Genomic DNA, 26,331 nt, shown 5'->3' with positions numbered 1-26,331 from the left:
AGATTAATCCGTTCCAGACAGGTCCGCGGAGTACTTAAACTGAAAGTACTTAAACCAAAGCGTACTTAAACCGAGGTATGACTGTATTATTATTATTATTATTATTATTATTATTATTATTATTATTATTATTATTATCATCATCTTCCTTGATGTAAAGAGCTCAAGGAAAGCAAACCCTTTGCTTCCTGCACTGGCCTCAACTTCTTCCCACGCAGCTAGGAGCCAATCCTCAGTGCCCAACTCGCCTCTTCTCACTCTGATTGGCTGCAATTGGCACAAAGGGTGAGAAGACTTCTTCTCAGTGGCTAAAACGCTCCCCATTCATGGTGACTGGAGGGCTCCGGGATGCCAGAGGCAGAGACCCATCTACAGAAATAGTAATGGATCTTCGACACCCCCCCCCCCACGTGGCGCCGAACCACGCAGAACCCATCGCAGCCACAGAGCAATTGGGCCCAAACATACCAACACAGAGAGGTCGTCAAGCTGGAAGATGTCATCAGGAACCCCAGAGTTCTTCAAGCAGTTGGCACGAGCAACAATGGCCTAGAGGAATGTCGAAAGAGGTCAGGGAAAAATACCAAGGATGCAAATATTATATTTACAGCACCTGAACCAGACCACCAAGTCTATCAACTCAGAATAAAAGATATCGGCTTCACGGAGCACATTTACCGCACTCACTGAGCCTAACTTGGTCTCCCCCTAACAAATGCATGTCATGGCTCGATTTTCTAACAATACCCAAGTACCAAAGAGCAGTTTTGTTGTCCCGTTTTTAACGTCGTTGGTGCGCAGATTTGCTGAAGCTCCCTTCAAGGAAAGGGTGAAAGACTCCTCCATCGCTTGCACTAGATGACCTCCGTGGTCCTTTCCAACTCTACAATTCTATGATTCTATGTGTCTTTCTGCTGCAAACGCTAACAGGGGCCCGGGGAATGCATAAGGCAGATTCCTGGCCAATTTGGGGCCCTTTGGGGCCCAGAGGGGCTGTGGCGACCCAGTCAGATGGGCGAGGTACAAATAAAAAGAAGTATGATGACCTTCCTTGAGGGGAGGGAGGTTTAATAAGTCCATTACTGAACAGATGGCAATATATCTACGCGTTGCAATATCTCTTAGACCTACTACGACCGGTACTTCTAAAAGGGGATTGGCCAAATTCACAGAGGACAAGGCTCTCAATGGCTACTACAGCCTTCAATATTGGAAGCAGCAATGCTTTCGAAGACCAGCTGCTAACAGCTGCAAGTGGGAAGAGTTTTGCTCTTGTGATCGAGTTCTACCTATGGGTTTCCCGCAGGCACCTGGTTAGACTGGGTGGGCCTTTGTCCTGATCCAGCAGGCTCACCATACATTCTTAACTTGCCCCTTTTGTTCTTCCGAGGCCGCAGTTAGGAGGCGGTTTGTTTGTTTTTTTGTACTTGAATGGCTGGCTAACGGTTACAGGATCTAAACCAGAGCCATCAGAGAGGAGAAGATGAATAGGAGGAGCCGGCCAGCTGCACTGTTCTGAGCTAGCAGGGCTTCCGAGCAACAAACACGAGGATTTCAAAAAAGCATTCGAAACTTTACCCGGAGGCAAGGCAGGCCGGAGAGTTCTCCGTGGAGAGTGGTGAGGCTGTTGTGGCTCACAGAGAGATGTTCCTGTTTGGAAACAAAGAAAGAAAGCACAACCGGTTTGTGGACTCGCCTTCCTTGGAAGTTTTTGTGCTGAGGTTGGATGGCCATCTGTCAAGGAGGATCTAGTTGAGATTCCTGCATTGCAGGGGGTTGGACTAGATGGCATTTGGGTGTCCCTTCCAACTCTACAGTTTGCTGCAGTTGTTGAGCTGGCTGTGCGCAAACGCAGAGGCGACTGCAATCAAGCGCTGTGCAAATTGTCAAAATAAAAATAAATGCTACATAAGCAGAAGGCTTATGTAGCATTTATTTTTATTTTGACATTCTTAAGGAAATCAGCCCTGAGTGCTCCCTGGAAGAACAGATCCTGAAGCTGAGGCTCCAATACTTTGGCCACCTCATGAGAAGAGAAGAATCCTTGGAAAAGACCCTGATGTTGGGAAAGATTGAGGGCACTAGGAGAAGGGGACGACAGAGGACAAGATGGTTGGACAGTGTTCTCGAAGCTACGAACATGAGTTTGACCAAACTGCGGGAGGCAGTGCAAGACAGGAGTGCCTGGCGTGCTATGGTCCATGGGGTCACGAAGAGTCGGACACGACTAAACGACTAAACAACAACAAAGCAGAAGGCATTCACAATTCCCAGGTGCCCCCCCCACTCAGACCTAGACCTGCTCTGCATTCAGCAAGGTCCCCCGTGCGGGGTCTCCATGCCCTTGCTCCTTGAGCAAGGAAACCTGAGCCCGAAGCCTCGTCCTTCCAACCTTGCACATTTGGTGCACATTTTCCCTTTCCTGAAACGGAAAGAGCAACCCACCCGTTTCAGCTGCTCTCCCCTTCCCTTCCCTTTTTCTAGCTCTGCCTGGGCTCCCCCCCGCCCCTCTCGAGAAATTCCTAAGGAGGTTGCAGCTCCCAAGCCGGCAGAAAAGCCATATCTATTCCCGAGCTGCCAGCAAGGGCAAGCTCCTCACCAGCTTTTGGAGGGAAGACAGCTCCTCGGGGAGGTAGCAGAGGCCGGTGCGGTTCAGCTTCAGCCATCGCAAGCTGGTCATCGACTTGACGTGCTCCGGAAAATAACCGCCCTGCAGGAAGAGGAGGAGAAAAACAACAACACAGGAGACAGAGACTTAGTTACGCTCTAGAACAGGGGTCGGCAAGGTTTACCTTGCCTGCAGGCCCGGCTCTAGGGGTAGTCTTGGTGGCGCGGGGCCGGCAGGCGGGCGCTGCGAAGCCGTGCAGAAGCCATGCTGCACACTGCGCCCGCCCACCAGGGCGCCCGACCTGCTTGAGATGGCCCTGCTTGCCTGGGCCGGTTCACTCCAGCGGAGATCCCTCCGTGGGCTGGATCACGTGAGCACCTGTGCCTGCGATTTCCGGCGTCTGTGTCTGCGCAGATGCGATTTCTGGCACCGCAGAAGCAAGTCCCCACACTGCGCCGGTTTACTGCAGTGCGCAGGGACTCGCCGAGCAGGCGGCTTGGTTCAGGGGTGGCTCGGGGGGCAGTTAAAAGACCCCCATGGGCTGCTTGTGGCCCATGGGCCTTAGGTTGCTGACCCCTGCTCTAGAACAGGGGCACATGAGACTCTTAATTTCAAGGTTGTGGGTTCGAGCCCCACGTTGGGCAAAAAAACCCTGCATTGCAGGGGGTTGGACTAGATGTCCCTTGTGGTCCCCTCCAACTCTACAATTCTATGATTCTAGGGATAGGGGTTATTAGACCCGAGGAGCAGAAGGCCAGAGGCAATCGTGAGAGCAGCAAAACATATTCAAATATATAAAAGGATGTCATATAGAGGAGGGTGAAAGGTTGTTTTCTGCTGCTCCAGAGAAGCGGACACGGAGCAATGGATTCAAACTACAAGAAAGAAGATTCCACCTAAACATTAGGAAGAACTTCCTGACAGTAAGAGCTGTTCGACAGTGGAATTTGCTACCAAGGAGTGTGGTGGAGTCTCCTTCTTTGGAGGTCTTTAAGCAGAGGCTTGACAGGCATATGTCAAGAATGCTTTGATGGTGTTTCCTGCTTGGCAGGGGGTTGGACTGGATGGCCCTTGTGGTCTCTTCCAACTCTATGATTCTATGTACTGCTACTTCTGTACAGGAGGATAATTTCGGCACACTCTCAGGCGCCCTCCTCTGTCCTCCATCCAGGCCGGCAATAGTACAAGGATGCAGTTCGGCTGGGCAAAACACAAGATGCAAATGCACTCAAGGAGTGTGCAAAGGAGGTCTGCGAGGGGCCTGGAAACAGGGGATATGGCCAAGGAGATGTAGGCAGGGGAGAGTGTCGGGGGCCAGAGACCTGACCCTCCTCCCCTGAGACAGGTCTTTGCTCCAATGCAGCAAACCACTTCCTACGTTTACTGTCTGAGAAAGTGTTAGAAACTCAAGATATATGATCTAGGTGCAGACGCCAAAACAGAACGCCTAGTTGCCATTTTGGGGCAAGCCAGCTCTAAAGTCTTATTCTTCAAATGGTAAGACAGCGACTGGTTATCCAGTTAAACATCTGTCTAGTTCAGATGACGACCTCAGGCCAGGTTCACACCTTTGAAACAGCATTTTGCTTCCTGAAATTCATTCTGATTGTGCAGATAAAATATAACTGATAGAATTCTGCAGGACGGGGTATTAGTGTGCGAAAGCAGTCCAGATCCAAGGATCCCCAGGCAAGCACCTCCAGATGGCGCCCAGGCATCTTCACTTGGGTAGAATCTACTGGCATATTAAAAATGTTCTGAAAATGCCTTTTTTAAAAAAAGCGTTTTAAAAATACACTAGATTTTCCATAAGGCTCACCATCGCCACCTAGTGTCACATTGTATATTGCACTTAAAACATTTTATTTGCAGCTGTATAGCTGAGTCCTTGGTTGCACCTGGCTAATTTCGAACACAGGCCTGAGAGTATCACAGATTTCCCCCAAGGGGCGTTTACAGTCCTAATTTCACTCTTAAGGAGACCATAGGACAAGTCTGCTGGGCCAGGCCAAAGGCTTCTTTCATTCAGCATTCTGAATCTTCCATCACTGAGCTTCATTGTATACCCATGAGGAGTTGTGTGTTACGAAAGAGAGATCCTTTTTCCTGTAGACTCTCTGCATTGGCATGCATAATTATATATATAGTGGTACCTCGGTTTATGAACACAATTGGTTCCAGAAGTCTGTTCATAAACTGAAGCGCTCATAAACTGAAGCGAACTTTCCCATTGAAAGTAACAGAAAGTGGATTAATCCGTTCCAGACGGGTCCGCGGAGTACTCAACCTGAAGCGTACTTAACCCAAAGCATGGGTGTAATTGGTTCCGGAAGTCTGTTCATAAACTGAAGCGTTCATAAACTGAAGTGAACTTTCCTATTGAAAATAATGGAAAGTGAATTAATCCGTTCCAGATGGGTCCGCGGCGTTCGTAAACCGAATATTCGTAAACCGGGGTGTTCATAAACCGAGGTTCCACTGTACATATACTTCTGTGACGTTACTTGCCTTTTCTCTAAACTATAAAATCCCAAACGCTGTATCCTTTCCTCCTGGCTGTGTCGCTCCACACCCTTGCAAGCTTGCAACTAGATGGCAGGGACAGTGTTTCCGATTTGGAGGAGGGGGTGACAGAGATCCGAATTCTTTCTAGCACAGATCACTTGCACACTCGCTGTTCGCAGGTTAGTTAGATCACGGTTTATTAGCTGGGCCTGCTGCGTGTCACTGCGAGAACATTCCCAGCCTCCAACCCTATCTCAAAACGAAGAAACACACCCAAAAAACCCCACAGCTCATTACCAAATATGACTCAAACGTTATTGCCAGCTCGAGGGCAGCCACACAAAAGTCGGGAAAGACAAACAAAATTGCAAACAGAGAAATGGAAGGCGGATGGATTGAGGGGAGGCAGAAAGAGTGTTCTGCAACCTTTTTAAAAATAAAATTAGCTTTCTGGCTGAAAAGCTTTTGAATCATTTTGAATCTGCATGGGCCTTTATGGCGGGCAATTTTTTTTTTTTACAATGCTCCTCTGAATTGGCTTATTTTCCTCCTCTATTCCCTTTTCCTTTTGTGTCATGTCTGCTTACGTTGTAAGTCAGGGGGCAGGGATTGTACTGTTTTTATCAATCTGCACCCCTTTCTGTCTGAAAGGCAGGGTGCAACTTCTTTGAATGAAATGAACAGGAATGGGAACTCGCCAATTCACAACCATCCTTCTTAATTCATTCCCTGTTTAGGGAAGTTTTTAATGACTGGTGTTTTAATGTATTTTTAATCGGACTTCCGGTCTGTCGCGGCGGAGAGAAGGACGCAGGGACTTCGCGTGCCGAAGTCCCTGGCCTCGCGGAGGTGGGGGAAGTCCGCAGAGTGAGCGGACTCCCCGTAAAAGCACCGGGTAGAGAGTCCCGGTGACTCACGCGCCCAGCGGCTGCTCCGTTTTGCGGATCCCCCGCTGCCCGAGAGCTCAGTAGAGCGATCGAGAGCCGGCGGGGTGGAACCGCGGGAGCCATTTTGGGCTATATCTTACCTCCGAGAAGCGAAGCTCCGAGTCCTGACCCGGCAAGCGGCGGATTCTTCCGAATAAAATTAAAGGTTTCCATGAAGTAAGTGGCATTTTGATTTGGACTTTAAATTTATTAATTGGAAAAATAGGAGAGACTTTAAAGAAACGGAAGTCGGTCTCTTCCTAATGGAAAACTGGGAGGCGCTTTAAATAAACCTAAGCCGAACGACGAAAAAGTATTTGGGACTGTGGACCCGAGAGGAAAAAAGACCTTTTCGAACCATCTCAGCTCCCGAGTCCGGCACCCCTTGAGGTACAGCATTATTAAGGGGAAGAGCGCTTTGACAGCTGTCAAAAGCTGTCAAACTGTTAAAAGACCGGGTGGATTTATTGCATTGCTGTGAACAGTAAAAATTGATTGAAAACGTGGTAGAACTATTTAAATTGGAATTAAGAATGGATTTGTGATTGAGTTAAAGAACAAAGGGAAAGAACAGCCAAAATGGAGTCGATCGTCTGAGGAAGGAATTTTCCAGCACCCTTTGTTCCCTACCTCCTGTTTGTCTGCGGTTAAGAGAAGTATGAAAACAAAGTACTCTCGAGCCTTCCAGGAGGCTGTGCTGAACTATCTACAAACATGGGAGGACATTTACAAGGAACGGCAACATCCCAATTTGCCATCAGTTGAGGTTGAAGTCCAAGTTCAGGACTTAGAGGATAATTTGGATTTGGAGACTGCTGAGTCTGAGACTGTGTGTGAGGAGAAACAACTTGATGAAAGTATTAAAGAGGACTTGGACTATAACAAATATGTTTGGGATGAAGCAAAGCATGGATTTCAAAAGGAAGAAAAACAAGCAGAGCAAGAAATTGAGAAGCAAAGGAATTTAAAGATTAATGGAATTGAAGATCCTGGAGGGGTTAAAATGTGGGGTGGTGTTTTTGTGGGATGGGAAGGACAGGGACAGGGGGGGCAAAGGCCTGGAGATGGATTTGGGAAAGAATGGGTGTGGGGTGAAAATTTTAGTTAAAAGGTTTTGTCTTGGCTTTTGAAAGACGGTTTTCGAAATCTTGGCTTGTTAACGGAAATGCTGATCCAATTGGGGGAAAAGACTTAGGGAGAGGAGATGGAGTGTAAAAAAGAAAGAAAGAAAAAAGCTGTGTTTTCTTGAGGGAGTTATAAGAATGGCCTAGGAAAGAATTTTTAGGTTGATGCAAATTTTTGTAAGTTAAGATAGGTGTTTAGGCAGAAAGCTGCCTACTCTCCTCTCCTTACTCTGAGATACTCAGTGGCAGGGGGTGCTCAGAGGGGTGAGGAGGGGATTTAATGGAACCTTGGAAATGCTGTGCCCTACAGGTTCCTCTTGTGGCAGGAGGGGGCCTGTGGGAGGGCAGCATGGAAAAGGAGGAGGATTGAGTTAATATTATAAGAAAAGGATTTTAATTTGGAATAGAAAACCCGCCATAAGCAATTAGAGTTTGTTAGGAAAACCAGGAGGAAGAGTATCGAGGAAGTCACAATTACAATGTTAGGATAATAAGAATTGGGGAGTTAAAACTCTTCCCTATTGTTGTTATGTTTATATTTGTTTATGCATGTTTATGAAAGAGCTGGGGGAAACCAATCCTCAGAGCTCCTCCATTCCTGTCCTTTCAGTGGCAGGGGGGGGATGTGGGAGGAGGAGGGAGGGGGGAGGCCAAACCCAACTTACAAAGGACCCCTTTGATTCTTAAAGCTCACGGGTACCACTGGTGGCAGAGGTGGACCGGTGGGTGGAGGGAAAACGAAGGGACAGTTTTATATTGTATGTTTGTTTTGTTTGTATAAAATCAATAAAAATTATTATAAAAAAAAATTAATGTATTTTTAATCTTTTGTTGGAAGCCGCCCAGTGTGGCTGGGGAAACCCAGCCAGATGGGCGGGGGTATAAATAAATAAATAATAAAATTATTATTGATAATAATAACATTATGGGCTTCAGATAGCACAGCAAGGAAAAGGTCCTCTCTCTGCCCGACAACTTGGAGCGCTGCTGCCGGTCAGAGCAGACAGAAAACGGTTGGATGGCTTGCAATGAGAGCCTCTTCAAAGGCTCCAGCAATTACTTGTTTGCATCAATGAACCATCACAGCTCAAGCCTGTCTTGACACATTGCCTCAGAACCGTGTGCCGTCAATGGATTCAGTTGATATTTACAGGTATGAGTCACCAAGTTAGCAAATGGGAAGAGATTAAAGCGATGGACATGCAACCTTAAAAAAGGATGTGAATGCGTAAGTAAATTGCAGGTTTTGGCCACAGGCTCCCAGCAGCATTTGGGTGGCGCAGGGTTCCTCCTGCCTCTGGGATATGAAGGGGCAACTAGATCTCTTGCCCAAGTGTTTTCCTAGGGTTGCTGTGACACTGGTGCAATTCACAGGTCCAAAGTACCGTATTTTTCTGTGCATAAGACGCCCCCTATTTTGGGGACTCCAATTTAAGAAAATGGGGGGAGATTGCCCAGAGTTGTTGAGCTTTTTTGGGGGGGGGCACAGTTGCAGTTGTTGAGCTCACCAGACTGACCTACGCTGCCACTCGCAGTCATCGCAAAAATCAGATTTTTAAAAATTTAAATTGGATTTTTTTAAAAAAACTTAAATCAGATTTTTTTTATTTTAATCGTATTTTTTAAAATAAAATGCTTTTGGAGCAAAAATCAAAGGCTATTCATCAGGAAATAAGGATTTGTTTTAAGTTGTTCATGTGTGCTAAAACTCAGCCTAAGTTAGTTTTTTAAAAAAAATAAAAAATTGTTTAACCACATCAGTTAAGAAACATGGATACAGTTCTATGTTATTGTTTTAGTTAAAAAAATTGTTTAAATTGTTACTAATGATTATTTTTCTCCTTCCGATAAAGTACAGCAGAAAAGTTGTCCAAATATAATCAGTCAACTTATTAAACCTTACAATAATTTCATAATTATCTGTCTATGTATTTCTAATAGTATAACCAAATCAGTAATTTTTGATATAGCTGTAAAAACTACTCTGCAAAATTATTATTCCAAAATGAAACCTTCATCTGGTTGTACATATTAAGATTATAACAGCAAGAATGAGTCTTTCTGTAAAAAAAAAAAATTAAATCAAGTCTTACTGACTAGTGATTTAAATCGTGATTTAAATTATGATTTAAATTCATATGATTTAAATCAGATCCACCCTGCTTTGAGTAAATTAATCTAATTCTTCCTAGTTTCTTAGCAGGAAGGGGGGTTATTGTTTGCGTGTCCGGGGGTGGGGGTGTTGTTGTTCTTGTTTTTACTATTCATTTTGTGTTTTTATCCTGTATTTTTATGTTGCGAACAGCCCTGAAATCTATGGGTGAATTCTAATTAATAAAATAAGATGGGAGGCCTATCAGCGGCTATGCTCTACCTCCGCAGCAATGCTTCGGAAAACCTGTGGCTGGAGACGGTAGGAGGGGAGAATGCTCCTGTGTTCGAAGCCTGCTTGCAGGTTTCCCCAAAGAGGCATTTGGTTATATCCACTGCGAGAACAGGATGCTGGACTAGATGGGCCATTGGCCTGGTCCAGCAGAGTGTTCCTATGTTTTTAGGCAAACCTGTGCCCTCCTAGCCCTTACTGAACTACAACTCCCATGGTCCCTAACTACTAACCACGCTGGTCGGGGCTGATGGGAAGTAGAGTCCAACAGCATCTGGGGTCTCCCAGGTTCTCCCCGCCCCTCCTGCACCTCTGCCTTGGAGGTTTTTAATTAATTAATTAATTATTAATAATAATAATGATTTATTATTTATACCCCGCCCAGCTGGCTGGGTTTCCCCGGCCACTCTGGGCGGCTTCCAACAGAGCATTAAAATACAACAATCTATTAAACATTAAAAGCTTCCCTAAACAGGGCTGCCTTCAGATGTCCTCTAAAAGTCTGGTAGTTGTTTATCTCTGACATCTGGTGGGAGGGCATTCCACAGGGCGGGTGCCACTACCGAGAAGGCCCTCTGCCTGGTTCCCTGTAACTTCTCGCAATAAGAGAACCGCCAGAAGGCCCTCGGCACTGGACCTCAGTGTCTGGGCAGAACGATGGGGGTGGAGACGCTCCTTCAGGTATACTGGACCAAGGCCATTTAGGGCTTTATCAAGGTCAGCACCAACACTTTGAATTGTGCTCGGAAACGCACTGGGAGCTAATGTAGGTCTTTCAGGACCGGTGTTAAGTGGTCTCGGCGGCCCCTCCCAATCACCAGTCTAGCTGCCGCATTCTGGATTAGTTGCAGTTTCCGTGTCACCTTCAAAGGTAGCCCCACTTAGAGTGCATTACAGTAATCCAAGCGGGAGATAACCAGAGCATGCACCACTCTGGAGAGACAGTCCGTGGGCAAGTAGGATCTCAGCTTGCGTACCAGATGGAGCTGGTAGACAGCTGCCCTGGACACAGAAATGACCTGCACCTCCATGGACAGCTGTGAGTCCAAAATGACTCCGAGGCTGCGCACCTGGTCCTTCAGGGGCACAGTTACCCCATTCAGGACCGGAGAGTCCTCCACACCTGCCTGCCTCCTGTCCCCCCCAAAACAGTACTTCTGTCTTTTAAGCAGAGGTCGGGTGGCCACCTGTCATGGATGCTTGAGTTGAGATTCCTGCATTGCAGGGGGTTGGACTGGATGACCCTTGGGGTCCCTTCCAACTGTTATGATCATTTTCTGGCTTTGAAAAGCTCCATGGACAGGCCGGCCCAAGGTGGGCTGAAACCGCTTTTATTTTCCCCTCTTTGCAGGTGACTGGGGAGGCTGTGGACATGATTTTATCACGTTAACTGCCCTGAGATCTGCAGGTATGGGACGGTATATAAATTTAATAAACAAATAATAATACAGTAATGATTCACCTAAAAACTGGGTGGGGGAGATTTTGGATTTCATTGAGACCTGCCCCCCTCCATTTTCCTACAATCTGGGAGTTTTGTGTGTGCATTTGCATGTGAACCAGCGGTGGTGTAGCGTTTAGACTTTTTGAGCGTCGGACCTGGGAGAGAGCAGGGTTCAAATATTCCCTTCAGCCATGAAGCTCTCACTGGGGCAATCAGTCGCTGCCTCTCAGACTAGCCTACCTTGCTGGGGGTTTGTTTTTCTCTTCCACATCTGGTGGGAGGGCATTCCATAAGCAAGGGAGTGTGTTTGTGTGGCAGGGAGAGGGAGTCATCTATGGCACCTTGGGAGAAAAAGGTGGGCTACAGATGCAATATACCTGAAGGAGTGTCTCCACCCCCATCGTTCAGCCCGGAAACTGAAGTCCACCTCCGAGGGCCTTCTGGAGGTTCCCTCGCTGCGAGAAGCGAAGTTACAGGGAGCCAGGCAGAGGGCCTTCTCGGTGGTGGCGCCCGCCCTGTGGAACGCCGTCCCGTCAGATGTCAAGGAAATAAACAACTATCTGACTTTTAGAAGACATCTGAAGGCAGCCCTATTTGTGGAAGCTTTTAATATCGGATGAATTATTGTATTTTAATATTTTGCTGGAAGCCGCCCAGCCAGATGGGCGGGTTATAAATAATAAAATTATTTATTATTATTATTGTTGTCATTATCAGCATCAGCATCATGAATGGCCAATAATAGGTCAGTTTCTTCTAGAACGTTTCCACGGGGGGGGGGGAGACACGAAGAACTCTGTGTGACTCAGGAAGCTGACCCGGTGAGAGCTGAGTCTGCCGCAGCGCAACAAAAAAACCCTTGCAAACTGTGCTCATCGCCCTCCGCCCCACCCCACGTTACTGAGGACTAGGGCCTTAGTCCTACACAGGAACAGGCAGCGTTTCAGGCTTCCACGCCCCGGCCAGGAGGGTGGGATGAGCGAAAGTCTAAAATTAGCCGCAGCCAGGCCGGCCTCCCTCCCTCCCTGCCTCCCTTCCGGCTCTCTTCGCCGGCCACGGAAGGAAGGCGATTCTCTCTTTCTCTCGGGCCCCAGGACTTACCTTGAAGTCGTTCCCGCTGAGATCGACCCCCCGGATGAAGGGGAGCACCCCGGTGGCAGCCATGGCTCCTTTACACGGGGGGTGGGGGTGGGTGGGAAGAGGAGGAACAGCAGCGACGCCTGCTCGTTTCTAACTCCCCAACTCAGCTGCTTCTGCTCTCCCTCGGTGCCACAGCCCTAAACAGGGAGGGGGAACAATTTTTTTTAGAAAGAGGGGAGGGGCAGTGGTAAAAAGGAGGGGCGTGGCCTTTTGCACACTGAAAGAGGGCTAGTGGGGAGGGCTCCGCCCCTTTAACTCCTTCGCTGCCGAGCGCACATTGGGGGGTGCTTTCGAGGGGGGGGTCCTCATACGGCTAGACGCACACGCCCGGGACTCTTGGGTCACATCCGCAACATGCATTTGACGCACTCTCATTCCACTTCAAGTAGCCCCGGCTCCTCTCGCACCCCCGCATCCCCAATCGCGACTCTTCCATATAACCCTGGGAATTGTAGTTTACGGGTGCCGACCTATAGTTTTCACACATCTTTAACACACTGCAGCTCCCAAGATTCCGCACGATGTCAAAGTGCTTCGAAAGCTCTTTAAACGTATGGTGTTTTTTTAAAAAAAACACTCCAGTATAGCTGGCTACAGTTAGCCGCTGCCGCAATCCCGTTCTGTAAATCCTCAAAAGAGGACGGATTAGGACGTCCGGAAGGTTTTCCTGAAATTCTGGGAAAAAAGTCAGACCGGGAGAAAACCACTACGCTCCTCTACATGTCGGTAACCACCGCAGGTGAGTACGGACTAGGAGAAAGGAGGACGTATAAATGGCTCATATTCCACCACTTGTTTAGGATCATGGATCCCCTTCATGGATCAATGCCTTGTCGTGGCGAAGGGGCTTGAATAACTCAGAGAAGCTATGAGCTATGCCATGCAGGGCCACCCAAGATGGACAGGTCATAGTGGAGAGTTTTGACTAAACGTGATCCACCTGGAGAAGGAACTGGCAAGCCACTCCAGTATCCCTGCCAAGAAAACTCCATGGACAAAGACAACAGGCATTCCACCACTACCCTCCACAAACTCCACATTTTTTTGTATTCCGCATTAGTTAATTCGCAGTAACAAGCACATGACTTCCTGCTCCAGCTTTTCTGGAGCGTGCCTAGGTGTTTGCAAGGACTCTGGACACGGGTCCATCATGACACGGCGCCACGAATTTGCTTTTTTCCTTGTTTGTGGACGGTAGTATTTTGCAGGAACCGGCATCTCCAGGCAGGCAGGATGGGGAGAGACACCCCCTGCTGCGCACTCCTGAAAACCCGGGGAGCTGCTGCCAGTCAGTGTAGTAGACAATACTGAGATGGATGGAGTAGTCTGACTCGGCTTAAAGCCCTTTCCTATGCTGCTATGCGCACATTGGGCAGATTGGAAGAGGCGGCGGGGTGCGGGGGAGGGAGAGAAAGGACGAAAGCGACGCTGTCTCTTTAAGGAGGAGGAGGAGGAGCTTCGCGGCACCTACGCAGCCTCAAAGAGTACAGGAAGCCGAAAAAGATACTCGGCGTTCTATGCCGGAACGTTGAGAGGCGAGCAGCGCGCTGCCATTGGTCGCTCGGCGGGGTGTTTGGCGTTTGGCTTCGGCCGACGTTCCATCGCTGGTGCTGAGCGTTTCCTGCGCGGTGGCGTCGGGGTGCTGGGTGCTCTCCGCTCTGCCCGCTCCCCCGGGTCCGCTTCCAGGTCCAGGCACAGGTAAGTGGTAACTGAGCTACGGTATTACCTCCACGGAGCAGCCTCGGTTCCAAAGGTGGAACCGCCGGAAGAACGAAGGGATCTTATTTCTGTTATGTTAGGGGGGAGGGGGAATTTTGCTTCATTTTTAACCTCTAAGAGGGGCGGGTCTTCAGCTTTCAGGGGAGAAGGTGAACCGACTTAGTTTTTTAAATAATACGTTTCTTGTCGTAAGGTCGGGAAACGACCCCCCTCCCCAAAAAAAGGGGTTTTGGAGGACCTTTAGATCCCCGCTCTGAATGGTTAGAAGGGACGGCCTTAATTAAGGAGAAAGGGATGAATCAATACAGTAATGGAGTTGGAAGGGACTTAAGGGTCATCTAGTCCAAACCCCCCCCCCCAGCACGATCCCGTGGCACTTTTTAAATAGTGAAGCAATTGCAGCGTCCCTCAAGATGCCACAGGACTCTGTGTCTCTGTAGACCAGGGATAGGAGCTGTGGTCCTCTGGACGTTGACAAAGTCCCATCAGACGCAGGCAGCGTAGCCCAGTGGTCAGGGATGGCGGTAGCTGGAGTCCAGAAGGTCACAAGTTTCCAGGCCCTCTTTAGACCAACACAACGAGCCCTTTGTAGTTTGGCTGTGGGTTGATTGCCTTGGCCGCTGCTGTTGACCCACAAGCAGGTTGATCTGTGGTAAGCTTGTGCACACCATACATTTAAAGCACCCCCCTCAAGAATCCTGGGAACTGTAGTTTGTTAGTGGTGCTGGGGTTGCAGCTTAGTGAGGGGCGAACTACAACTCCCAGGATTCTGAGGTGGGGATGCGGTTTAAGCGTTTGGTGTGTGGTTTCTCCCCAGGGGTTGGTTGTCCAGTTGGCATCCGTCTGTCTCGGGAGAGAATGGAGAAGTGCGCCATTGTGGGTGAACCAGTGGAGAGCTGTGGCTGTGTAGAGACTGATGCGGTACAGACATGTTTTGTTGCAGCTGGGGAAGATGAAGGCGTCTTGCCCTATTGCTGATTGGGTGGGGCTATTTCTGCATTTCCACCATAGGTGCCGGGGGGGGGTTGGGGGGCAGGAGGAGCTGGATGCCTGAGGCCTGGGTCTCTTGCATCAGGTCCCAGATTTTGAGACCTTTACTGTACTGTATTTAAACTTTTGTTACTGGATGTGCCGTTGGGACCACATCCACCCGCCATCTTAATATGATACCCAGAGGCATCTATGCATCTAAGTGAGCATATTTTTGTTTTTATTTTGTAAATTTTGTAAAATTTTAAATATTTTTAATTTTTCTATTTATAGATATTATATATATATATAATATTTTAAATACACACACACTAGTTATTCTATACCTTCTCTTCTCCACACTGTTTTCAGATAAATTTTACTGCTATTCTTACTCTAAAGCTACTTGCGTTTTAACATATTTGAAATAAGTTTTTAATAGTTTACATTTTCCAGTCCTCCTTAAACTCCACCTATTTCGTTGTTTGTTAAGAAGAACCTTGAAGCCGTTTACAAAGAGAGTAAAATGATAAAATTATCGGTAAAAACACAAAAAACAACTCTTTAAATAATCATTGCTAAACTAAAAGCAGAATTAAGGCATGCGTCCACATTCTACACTGCTAATGTTTTTAGCAAGCGCCAGAGTACAGCAAAGGCTTGATATCAATAGGCAGGGAGTTGTACTGGCACCCTGTTAACCAGGCTTCCTCAACCTTGGCCCTCCAGATGTTTTTGGCCTGCAACTCCCATAATCCCCTGGCTAGCAGGACCAGTGGTCAGGGATGATGGGAATTGTAGTCTCAAAACATCTGGAGGGCCGAGGTTGACGAAGCCTGCTGTTAACAGTGGGCAGATTGAAGTAAGGCGATATTGTAGGTAAACTGGTCCCAAGTTAAGGACTTTATAAATGAACTAGTGTCATTCAGCCCGCACCCAGGAGAAGGCTACAATGTGGCGTGTGGGGGCGGCTGGCCGTGATTTGGCCTGTTTCGGTGGCGGCACGTGGGGGGGGCGCTCCGCTGAGCCCAGCTGGGCAGCGGGCGCCCAGGAGAAGGCCGCTATCTGGCCTCTTTCTGCGGCGCCGCTTCTTCGGGGCGCTTCACTGAGCCCAGCTGGGCAGTGGGCGCCCAGGAGAAGGCCACGATTCTCCTGAGGACCGTGAGGGAAACGGTAGGCAGAGGGGGGGGGGAGAGAGTGTGTGTGTTTGTGTGCTTGCAGTCTCTGCGTCCAATCCCTGTGTCCGTGGGGCACATGCGCAGTAGCGTGGACACAGGGACTGGACGCAGAGACACAGGGACTTTATTATATATGAATGCTAATACCCTGAACTTTGCTCTGTAGCAAATTGGCAACGAGTGCAGATTTCTGAGCACAGGTGTTGCGTGCCGACAAGGCCTCACTCCTGTCAGCAATCGTGCTGCAGCATTTTGCACTCGCTGCAGCTTCTGGATCATATGCAAGTGTGTGTAGATCATATCTCAGCAGCCAAGCACCCGCTTTGCAGGCAAACGTTCCTGGGTTCAGTCCTCTTGCAGCCTAAGCGTAGGGTTGCCATATTTCAAAAATGAAACGCCAGACACAAAAGTTCTTGAGCTGTTTGGTTTTTTTGGAGTGTGTGTGTGTGAAGTTGTTGAGCTTCCTTTTGCAAAATCTCAAACAGCTGACTTTTCCAGCTATTTTTAAGGAAATTCGTCAAAAAAACCAACACTTCAGACACGGGTTGCCATTCCCCCGGGCTTTTCCAGACATTTTACTGATTTTCGGAAATTCCGCCCGGACGTTATTTACAACGAACGAATCCCGGACGTATGGCAGCCGTAGCCTAGGGAGAGGGAGTGTAGCCAGAAGGCCAGACAGCTACAACCTTTCCTACTACAGTGGTACCTTGGTTCTCAAACGCCTTGGTACTCAAACAACTTGGAACCCAAACACTGCAAACCTGGAAGTAAGTTTTCTGGTTTGCAAATTTTTTTCGGATGTTCATTTTGAATGTTACACTGACGATTGGAGTGTTACGCTTCCGATCTGAGTGCCACACTTCCGTTTTGAGTGTTACGCTGAGATCTGTTCTTGCTATTTATTTTGTGTTTTTGTTTTTGAGGCTGTGTGTGTGTGACTGTGATTAACCAATCACAGTCACACACACACACAGCCTCAAAAACAAAAATTGTGTGACTGCAGTACATTGTTTATTGCTTCCATTTTACGGATCAGTGGTCTCGTTAGATAGTAAAATTCATGTTAAATTGCTGTTTCAGGGGTTGTTTTTAAAAGTCTGGAACGGGTTAATCCGTTTTACATGACTTTCTATGGGAAAGCGCGCCTTGGTTTTGGAACGCTTTGGTTTTGGAACGGATTTCGGGAATGGATTAAGTTTGAGAACCAAGGTACCACTGTATACCTCTGTCTGGCCCTACGTGGAGATGCTGAGGAACGAACCTGGGACTTTCTGCATTCAAAGCACCTGTGCTCTGCTACTGATCCTGGTCACCCCCACCCCCACCATTTGGAAAACAATTGTCTGTATCCACCCTACGTGGGTCAGTGAAAAAGAAAAGGCACTCTGCACATGCTTGGAAATCCCTTCTTCTCATGGCAGCACAACTGCTGAAAAGGTCTGGGACAAATCAAGGAGGTTGAGCTCTGCCTCGGATCAAATCCTGCCACTGTGTGTGGGACTGGTTAGATGCCTTCCCTTGCAACCACTTTTGGACTCTGATGCCCAGAATAGAAAAGACTGTCCTGGGAGAGAAGGGAAACTGGCAGGAAGATATTGTTACACGCCTTCAAAATAGCAGCCGGAAATCTGATTCCTCCTCTGTAGCCCTGGCGAATTACTATTACAGTACTATTATTATTATTATTATTCTCAAACCAGGCGATGAGTTGTCCTCGGAAGTGTTTGTTTGGCAGTGTGGCTGAGTAGGTTTTTAGTGGCTTCATGTGTCAGGGGTGGCAAAATAAGGCCACTCCCCCTAAGCTTGAGGTGCCTAACCATTTTTTTAAACTGAGGGCCATGTTCGTATGAGTATAGCCAGACCTATGGTGGGCTTTTGCTAACACACACACACACACACACACACACACACACACACACACACTGCCCTTTATGAAAAGATCCCATTGCAATGTAGTCGAAATAAAATTCCAAGTATGGTTGATACTTGGCCAATAAATTATTCTATTCTATTCTGTTCTATTCTAGTATACAACATTAGGAGCACATTTTAAGGAGCATAGTAATAATAAAGCAATAAACAATAAAAAGCATAAAAATTGACTATTATTATTATTTATTAGATTTATGTACCATCCTTCAAAAGATCTCAGGGCGGTTCACAAGATAAAAACAGAAATGAGTAGCTAAAACAGAAGCAACAAAACAATACCCCCCCTTTCATAAACACATTTAGAATCATAGAGTTGGAAGAGACCACAAAGGCCATCCAGTCCAACCCCCTGCCGAGCAGGAAACACCATCAAAGCATTCCTGACATATGGCCGTCAAGCGTCCGCTTAAAGACCTCCAAAGAAGGAGACTCCACCACACTCCTTGGTAGCAAATTCCACTGCCGAACAGCTCTTGCTGTCAGGAAGTTCTTCCTAATGTTTAAAAGGCTGTAGAATATTAATCAGCCAAAGGCTGGTAAAATACCCATAATAACAGCCCCCTTTCCCACTTTAACTGTTTATTTAGTGGCCAGAGGCCTGGTTATAGAGGAATGCTTTTGCCTGGTGCCTGAGAGTTTCATGCTCTACCAACTGAGCTGTCCCAGCTGTTATTTTGAAGTCATTTGCAGGTGGTTCTGAAGGCGTCTAGCAAAATCAGCTTGGGGTCTGGGTGGACCAGACCCCCCAAGTTGGGTGGTTAGCCATTCCGCCACACGCACATTTGGTACCAAGTAATCTCCTCCAAACTGAACAGAAGCTGCTTGTAGGTCAATACGCCTGCAGTCAAGCAGTAAAAATGGTGCAGGAAAGTGTTTTTAAAATTTTATTTATTGTTATAGACCGTTTCACAGCGTAAAGCCCTAGAAACTGTGTAGGAGATGAAAGCTGAGTAGAACACAATGACCCTCCAGTCTGAGTATGTTGTTTGCTTCTTGTTCCCATGGCGATGCTGTAGCTGCTAAGTCGTATGTTGGGAGTTGTGACTCACGATGAATGCGAGTGTTTTTGGGCGAGGAGGAGCTAGCAAGCCACAGGGTTCATCAACACGACACCCTGGAGCCAAACCTGCCCAAACACCAACACCTAAGAACGACTAACAGCCCGCTTTCTTAACAAGGCAGCTCTTTCCCCCCTTTTTATAATGTTTTTTTACTGTAACTTTTCAACCCACGATGAAATAAACCAAATAAATAAAAACGAAAAGCAAAACAACAGTGTATTTTCAATCTATTGGAAGCCGCCCAGAGTAGCTGCGTACAAATAATAAATTATTATTTATTTACAAAAAGAAAAGAAAAGAGGAAATAAAATAAATTAAGAGAGCTCTCTCCCAAAGGTAGATCTTGTCTCACACAGAAAGAGGTGGGCCCTCCCCGCTAGGGTTGCCATATTTTATCAAATCTCCTTAAAAGTAGCTCAAAAACTTCAATTTTTTTTATTAGATTTAAAAAAATACTTTATTGAAACTTTAAAATGAACATATATCATTAAAAGACAGATAAATCATTTTTAAATCCACTCGCTCCTCAAAAAAAAAGAAAAGAGGAAAAAAAAACAATTATACACATACAAATCATATAACTCTTATAAATCATATAATCATTGAAGTTTTTTTTTCCGTTAAAAAATCAAAAACTTCAATTTATTTTGAGGTTTTGCCGAAAAAGCTCAGCAACTTTGGCCAATCCCCCCCCCACAACTTTTTTTTGGGGGGGGAGGCTGGGGAGCTGCAGGCGGGGGCGGCCACCGCTTCCCCGCATTCCTGGCAGCATCATGGGCTGAGGGGGAGCCGTGCCGCCGGTCTTCCCCCTCCCCCGCGTTCTTTCCTGCCCAGCTTTGGGGGTGCTGCGGGCGGGACGGGTGCGATATCTTAAAAGCCCATTTTTGTAAGCTCGCAAAATTAAGCTGCACTTTCAATTTTCATGGTTGGAATTTGGAAAAAAAAGAAAGGTGCAGTTTATATTCGGGCCGATATGGTATGCGGCGCCTAGTTAGGAGTGTCAGTTCTGCAGGTTGAAGTGGAAATCTTATTACCGAAGCCTCTCAAACTTGGTTTCTTTCCCTCCAACAGGGTTAACAATGGCAGACTATGGCCACAAGCAGGGGAAGAGGCGGGACGAGAGCAACCTGGGCAGTGCGGTGGACTTCCTGTTGGCCAATGCCAGGTTGGTCCTGGGCGTCAGCGGAGCAGCTGTGCTGGCAATCGCGACGCTTGCTGTGAAGAGGGTGAGACCACCTTGTTCTTCCTTTGCGGATCTGCTGCTAACATGCTTTAAATGTGTGATGAGGAATTACTGTTAGGTAGTCCTTTTATAGGGACCCAGGTGGCGCTGTGGGTTAAACCACAGAGTCTAAGGCTTGCTGATCAGAAAGTCAGCGGTTCGAATCCCTGCAATGGGGTGAGCTCCCGTTGCTCGGTCCCAGCTCCTGCCCACCTAGCAGTTCGAAAGCACATCAAAGTGCAAGTAGATAAATAGGGACCGCTCTGGTGGGAAGGTAAACGGTGTTTCCGTGCGCTGCTCTGGTTCACCAGAAGCAGCTTTGTCATGCTGGCCACATGACCCGGAAGCTGTCTGCGGACAAACGCTGGCTCCCTCGGCCTATAGAGCGAGATGAGCGCCGCAACCCCAGAGCCAGACACGACTGGACCTGATGGTCAGGGACCCCTTTACCTTTACCTAGTCTTTTTATATGAGCAACCATCTTTATGACATTTTAATTTTATTAAGGGGACCATAGTCTGTTTGTAGATCAGGGGTGTTGTTTGGGAGGAGGCGGCTAGCTTTTGAGGCTTTCTCAGTAATATTTTGTTAAATTTTCAAAAATTTCACATGTACACTCCAATACATAATATTTTTTTCTTTGGTTTTGAAGACTTCACACCCCATTTTCCATGGGGTTTTTAATCCCCCCGTCCCCTATCTTCTCTTTCTTATACCATAATAATACAATAATCTCTTAATTCCTTCTGTTGCTCACAGTTCAAATCCTGCTTGCAAATTCATACTATAGTACAGTGGTACCTCTAGTTACATTCACCTCTGGTTATGTATCCTTCGGGATATGTATGCAGCAAACCTAGAAGTATTTTCCCGGGTTTCGCCATGTGCGGATGCGCAGAAGCACTAAACCGTGCCACGCGCATGCGCAGAAATGGCACCCCCGGTGCCATCCCTCAGGATGCGGACGGATCTCCAGAATGGATCCCGTTCACAACCGGAGGTACCACTGTATTTATTTAACTAACCAAGCCAAAAAAAGTGTGTGTATTCGTTTTTAAAGAAGGGGTAGTGGACCTGTAGTTTAAAGCACTTGAGTCTTTCTCATTGGGCCCAGATCCACTAACCCTTCTTTTAAAAACAAATTTAAAAAACCCCATTTTCCCCCCTTGCATGGTGGTTGGGTGTATGGCAAATTGCAGTGCTGTGTGGACCTCGGTCACCGTCCACCTTAATTTGCCCAAAAGTTAAATGTGTGTTATGGCCTTGCACCTCGATTCTTCTAAATTCCTAGCAATGCCCCTGGCATAACCGGCTCAAGGGATTTCGGCACCTGACGTGGATCCCAAAATGGTGATCCCTTTCCTGCCAGGGAAGAAGAGTTGGAGGAAGATCTACATCAAGAACAAGTAAGGAAAGAAAGATCTACTCTGGGAGCAGCTGCCCCAGTGGAACCTGCCGTCTGAAGCAGTTGCCTCACCCTGCCTTATGGTTTGGCCGGCCCTGGAGCCTGGATTTGTATTTGGGGTCCACACTCATCAGGTGCCCCTGTGGCAGAGCAGAACTGGGCCTAAAGACGGGCAGAGGCGTTCATGCTAACTGTTAGGGTGGGTGTTTGTTCTTATGCAGCTCATCGACCGGGCCACCAGCCCGCCGGACGATGAAGACGACATCAAAGCCAAGCAGAAGTCCTTGGAGGAAAGTTGGCAGGAGCTGAGCTTGATCAAAACGGTGCCCAAAGTGCGGCAGGAAGACCTCGAGGAGCCACTGCTGTCTCCAGTCGTGGGTGGGACTGCGCAAGGTCAGGAGAGTTACGCTACAGGCGGGTTCTGTTTCCTAAGGGCAAACTGTACTTGTGTTCCCAAGCCTCTGTATATGGCTCTCTCCTGTTTTATCTTCACAACACCCCTGCAAGGTAGGCCAGGCTGAGAGAGAGCAACTGGCCTGACGCTTCACCAAGCCTGTGAAGATTGTGTCCCTGCTAATAGTTCACTGCAGGCACCCCCAAACACGGCCCTCCAGATGTTTTGGCCTACAACTCCCATGATCCCTAGCTAACAGGACCAGTGGTCAGGGATGATGGGAATTGTAGTCCCAAAACACCTGGAGGGCCAAGTTTGGGGGTGCCTGGTTCACTGCAACTTTGAACGGTGTGATTTACTGCCAGCTCACTCTGTGACGGAAGTCCGGGTGGCGGCGGTCCCTCCTGGACTCATCATTGTCCCTGGAGACAGAAGGGATGTTAGTAACTAGGCCCAGTTTGGTTTCAGTGCCAGCTCCAGCCAGGCTAGGGCGATCCTGGCCACAGTGACCCATGCGTTGGTGAACCTTCAGCCTAGATTACTGTAATGGGCTCCATGCAGGTCTGCCCTTGATGCTGCTCAGAAAGCTACAGCTAGTGCAGAACAGTGGCCAGGCTTCTGAATGGAGCGGCTTCCAGCACCCATTTTGCCAAATATAAGGAAGGTGCTTGCATTGAGATGCCTGCCATAAGTATATTGGGACCTCTGCTGCCTGGGATTTCTGGAGGTCCCCAGGTTGGCGAAGCCTGTCAAATATCCTTAGCCCCAGCCATCTGAAACCTTTGTTCTCTCCTCCCTTGCAGACCCCGAAAGCGGTGCCCTGCCCTCTGAGGCCCCCCTGGTGGAACCGAGGGCTCGGCTGTGCCTGACGCTTCAAGAGAAGCTTCTCTCCTACTACAGGGACCATGTCTCCGTCTCCGAGGAGAAGGCTCTGGGGAAGCAGCTGGCAGGGGACATCTGCGGAGAGCTGCAGAAGTTCCTGAAAAACAAGTACCCAGAGCTGCCCTTTGGACAGGCGTTCCTCAGCGGCTACCTTTGCGACGACCTCATCAGCAGCAACCGCCTTGAGGTGGCCTTCATGCTTCCGTTGATGCTGGAACCCGACCTTTGGCTCCTGATCCCCGGAGAACAAACGGTTGTGAATGACCCTTGTTTCGGGATGGTCAGGCGGACTGGCCTGGAGTATTTCCCGCGCGGAATCAGCCCATGGGACAGGTTCGTGGTGGGTGGGTACCTCTCGTCCAACACCATCAACAAGACCCTCCATAACGTTTTGGTGGCCTCTATTAATTGGCCGGTGATTGGCAGCAGTCTGGATTGCGTCATCAGGCCTGTGATGGATCCCAAAGAGCTTAAGTTGGAAGTCCGGCATGCCCAGATCCGCCTGGACATAAACCTCTGCCCCATGGTCGAAGAGGGGGATAAAACCCTTCTTCCTCCATCCTTTGTAAAACCGGTGGAGAACCTCTGGCAACGGAGCTTTTACGCAGCAGAGGTCTCGGCGCTGAAAGACCTCGACGCCGGAGATGATGGTGCCCGGCAGGGTTGCCTCAACATCTTGAAGGTCATCTTCGAAAACCATCCCTCCTGGAGCAAGCTGGGCAGCACCCACTTGACTCACGCCATCCTACACCTGAGCGAAACCGAAACCGATTGGTCAGAGGCAGCGTTGGCGGACAGGTGCCAGCAGGTGCTGGAGGAACTGGTCCAGTACTTGGAGATAGCTTCCCTCCCTTGCTTCTTCGACAGCAGGATAAACCTTCTCGGCCACCTGGCCTCGGAGGAAATTGAAGAGATCGGCTACACCTTGTACGAGGCTTTAGCGGAGCCAGATCTGGCAGCTGGACTCTGCTTATGAACAGGCGACTCGGTGGCGAAAACTTCACTCGTCTCCTTTGGGGGTCAGACAGAATCACTGCGATGCAATTCTTTGCACCCTCATGGAATGGAAGTATTCTCAAAGTAAAATAGGGCCTGGATTGAAAAATGGGAACCTTTCCCTCTGTCCTAGATATTTCTGAAATCTAGGGCAGGTAGTGTTACTTTCCAGTGGTTACATCCCATGATATTCTGTAGGATTACTGAATCAGGGTGGAAGGGGGTCTTTGCCTCCTCCTAGCTGGTTTATCCGTCCCTACGTAATTGGACCGTCGTGAAACGGACCTATAGGGGCCCAGTATCCTAGCAGCACCCCAAATATAAGGCTCCATTATCTGTAATTTGTATGTATGGGGCGAGTCTGTTTTATTGCACTATGTGGAAGTCCTGGAAGAGATGCCTGGGGTGGGTGGAGACTTCAGTAGGCTTTTGCTGAATCAGTGAGGATCTCACCTTTGGTGCTAAAGCAGCTGCTTCTCCGTCACCACACAGGCAGCAGAAAGTCCTCCCACCTGTGATTTCCAGGCCTCATCCAGGTGCTTGGAATGAGCACCCCAAGAAACTAAGTCTCACTATCTGCAAATGGTTGTGGCTATGTTCTTTGTGGCACAGTGTGACTCAATCACTGTTGTTTTCACTCTTTATTTTTAAATAGCAGGTGGCTAAAAATAAAACGACCCCCCCCCCCATTGGCCTTTCCTGCTCAGAGCACATCCCGAAACTGAAATGATGGGGCTCCCTTCTCTACCTCATGGGGCGCAAAACTACACAACTTTGTCCCCGTCCCCCCACCTGTTAGATATAACTTCACACCAGTGCTAGAAATTTAATCAAGTGCCAAAGGACAGTTGGGGTGTGGGGAGAGAGGTCTCTAAATCCTGGGTATTTTTCAACTCTCTACTTGGGTAAACTGGAAAGTGCAATTGTCTCAGCCGTAACTCTTCATTTAAAGAGGTTTGAATTCCCATTGTAGCGCCAACTTGAAGTGTTCCTGCTGAGGCTAACCTGTATCAAAATCAAAAGTTTGCAATTCGTAGGTGTGTGACTCTGTATGCCTTGCTTAGTTCTGCACTTGTTGAAACGTAGAGGTCATTGCTGCTGAGACACAAAGGTATAGTCATGGGTTTGGACACGGGACAAGGCTGCAAGAGAGCTTGTGTGCACATCGGCTTTTCTGAACAAACAAGCCTGGTTTAGTGAGCCTCTCAAGGATTTGTGACTGTTCCCTGAGCAGTGCTTGCCATAAACCATCATAGTCTGCAATATTTTTTTTTAGGAGTGTGTACATTCCCTGTAGAATGCAAAAGGGAAAGGTACCTACCCACCTTATTGGCTTTAACTGGGAATAGAAGCAGTTCATAGCGTTCTCTCAAGAGATAACTGTTCAGGATTGTGTTTCTCTAGAGATCTTTGCCTATACTCTGACGTATAGAAAACCACAATTGTTGCAAAAAGCCATATACAGAAGAGTGCTATACCTTCCCCCCCCTCCTCCTACTCTTAACTGGAACTTATGATCCTGTGCAGTGGTTTTGCACAGAAAATATCTAAAGTAGGGGCAGAGAAGCTGTGGTCCTGCAGAATTTGTTGGGATTCTAACTCCCACTGTCCCTGACTATGGGCTATGCTTGCTGGGGCTCATGACAGTTGGAATTCAACATCATTCGGGAGGGCAAAGGTTCCCTTGTTCCTCGTCTGAATGTACAGAATGTACAAGCAGAAGTTTCCCTGCTCTTCCCTTACGATTTTACTGTGGTTGAAATCTTCTAGCCGGCTTTTCTGGCTAGAAGGAACAACCACAACTACGTAAGGAAACTTTGCTGCTAAAATGTGTTTATATAGTGGCAATATTAATCGGAAATGTGCAAGGGCTTGAGCTGATGTCACAAATGAAATAAAGAATGAATGATTATGTGCAGAAATTGCTGTATAGTGGGCTTTTTGTGAGTGAAACAAAGCTTAAATTCATCCCTGGAACTTGCACAGGAGGCTAATAATAGGAATGTATTGCCGAAATCTTGCTGATCTGATCGTAAGACATGAATTGCTTTTATAGTAAGGAGCCTGCAAAATTTGAATAAGGAAAAGTGAATGCTGTTTTTTTTTTTAGAGAAGCAGGTTTGTGCATACTGTTGGATGAGGGAATCTTGGAAACTTTAACCAGGTTTACAGTGCACACACACACACACACACACACCGGTGGTACAGTGGACGCTTGGGTTGCTAAACTGCGCTATGCGCAGAAGCGCTGAAACCCAGAAGTAACCCGTTCCGGTACTTCCGGGTTCAGCACAGTGAGCAACCCAAAAACGCACAACCTGAAGCGTCTGTAACCCGAAGTATGACTGTATTTCGGATGAGGAGGCATGGGATGATGGCATGATTTCTATGGCGTATGTGATATGCTCTCGTTCCCTTAGAGACTACTGTACAGAAGGGA

The 26,331-nt window shown here is 47.8% G+C and overlaps 2 protein-coding genes across 2 annotated transcripts in view; one reads left to right on the top strand and one right to left on the bottom strand.

Moving 5' to 3' along the window:
• The window catches only part of FLII (FLII actin remodeling protein), a 58,255-nt gene extending 45,947 nt beyond the window's left edge, over nucleotides 1–12,308 (bottom strand). Inside the window, exons 1-4 of the mRNA XM_060282402.2 lie at nucleotides 12,092–12,308; nucleotides 2,600–2,710; nucleotides 1,579–1,650; nucleotides 469–549 (exon numbers count right to left, since the gene is read on the bottom strand). Coding sequence (XP_060138385.1) covers nucleotides 469–549; nucleotides 1,579–1,650; nucleotides 2,600–2,710; nucleotides 12,092–12,154 — 327 coding nt within the window. The 5' untranslated portion in view covers nucleotides 12,155–12,308. The remainder of the gene's footprint in view (nucleotides 1–468; nucleotides 550–1,578; nucleotides 1,651–2,599; nucleotides 2,711–12,091) is intronic.
• A 1,113-nt stretch (nucleotides 12,309–13,421) lies between these two features.
• On the top strand, nucleotides 13,422–25,813 carry MIEF2 (mitochondrial elongation factor 2). Its single transcript, XM_035131228.3, has 4 exons — nucleotides 13,422–13,828; nucleotides 20,064–20,218; nucleotides 21,841–22,012; nucleotides 22,817–25,813. Exons 2-4 carry the CDS (start codon nucleotides 20,072–20,074, stop codon nucleotides 23,869–23,871), a joined length of 1,374 nt encoding a protein of 457 aa, XP_034987119.3. The 5' UTR covers nucleotides 13,422–13,828; nucleotides 20,064–20,071; the 3' UTR covers nucleotides 23,872–25,813.
• Nucleotides 25,814–26,331: the final 518 nt, after the last annotated feature.

Source organism: Zootoca vivipara, chromosome 13 (assembly GCF_965207765.1).
Source record: "Zootoca vivipara chromosome 13, rZooViv2.hap1.1, whole genome shotgun sequence".
NCBI lineage: Eukaryota > Metazoa > Chordata > Lepidosauria > Squamata > Lacertidae > Zootoca > Zootoca vivipara.
Note: the sequence above shows the minus strand (reverse complement) of the source record. Positions and strands in the feature narration are given on the sequence as shown.

Bases quoted from the DNA above. Each gene is read 5' to 3' on its own strand.
- MIEF2 (XM_035131228.3), top strand. From the start codon at position 20,072: ATGGCAGACTATGGCCACAAGCAGGGGAAGAGGCGGGACGAGAGCAAC. The intron at 20,219-21,840 runs GTGAGACCACCT...GTTCTTATGCAG, and splicing joins CGACGCTTGCTGTGAAGAGG to CTCATCGACCGGGCCACCAG. The intron at 22,013-22,816 runs GTCAGGAGAGTT...CCTCCCTTGCAG, and splicing joins CGTGGGTGGGACTGCGCAAG to ACCCCGAAAGCGGTGCCCTG.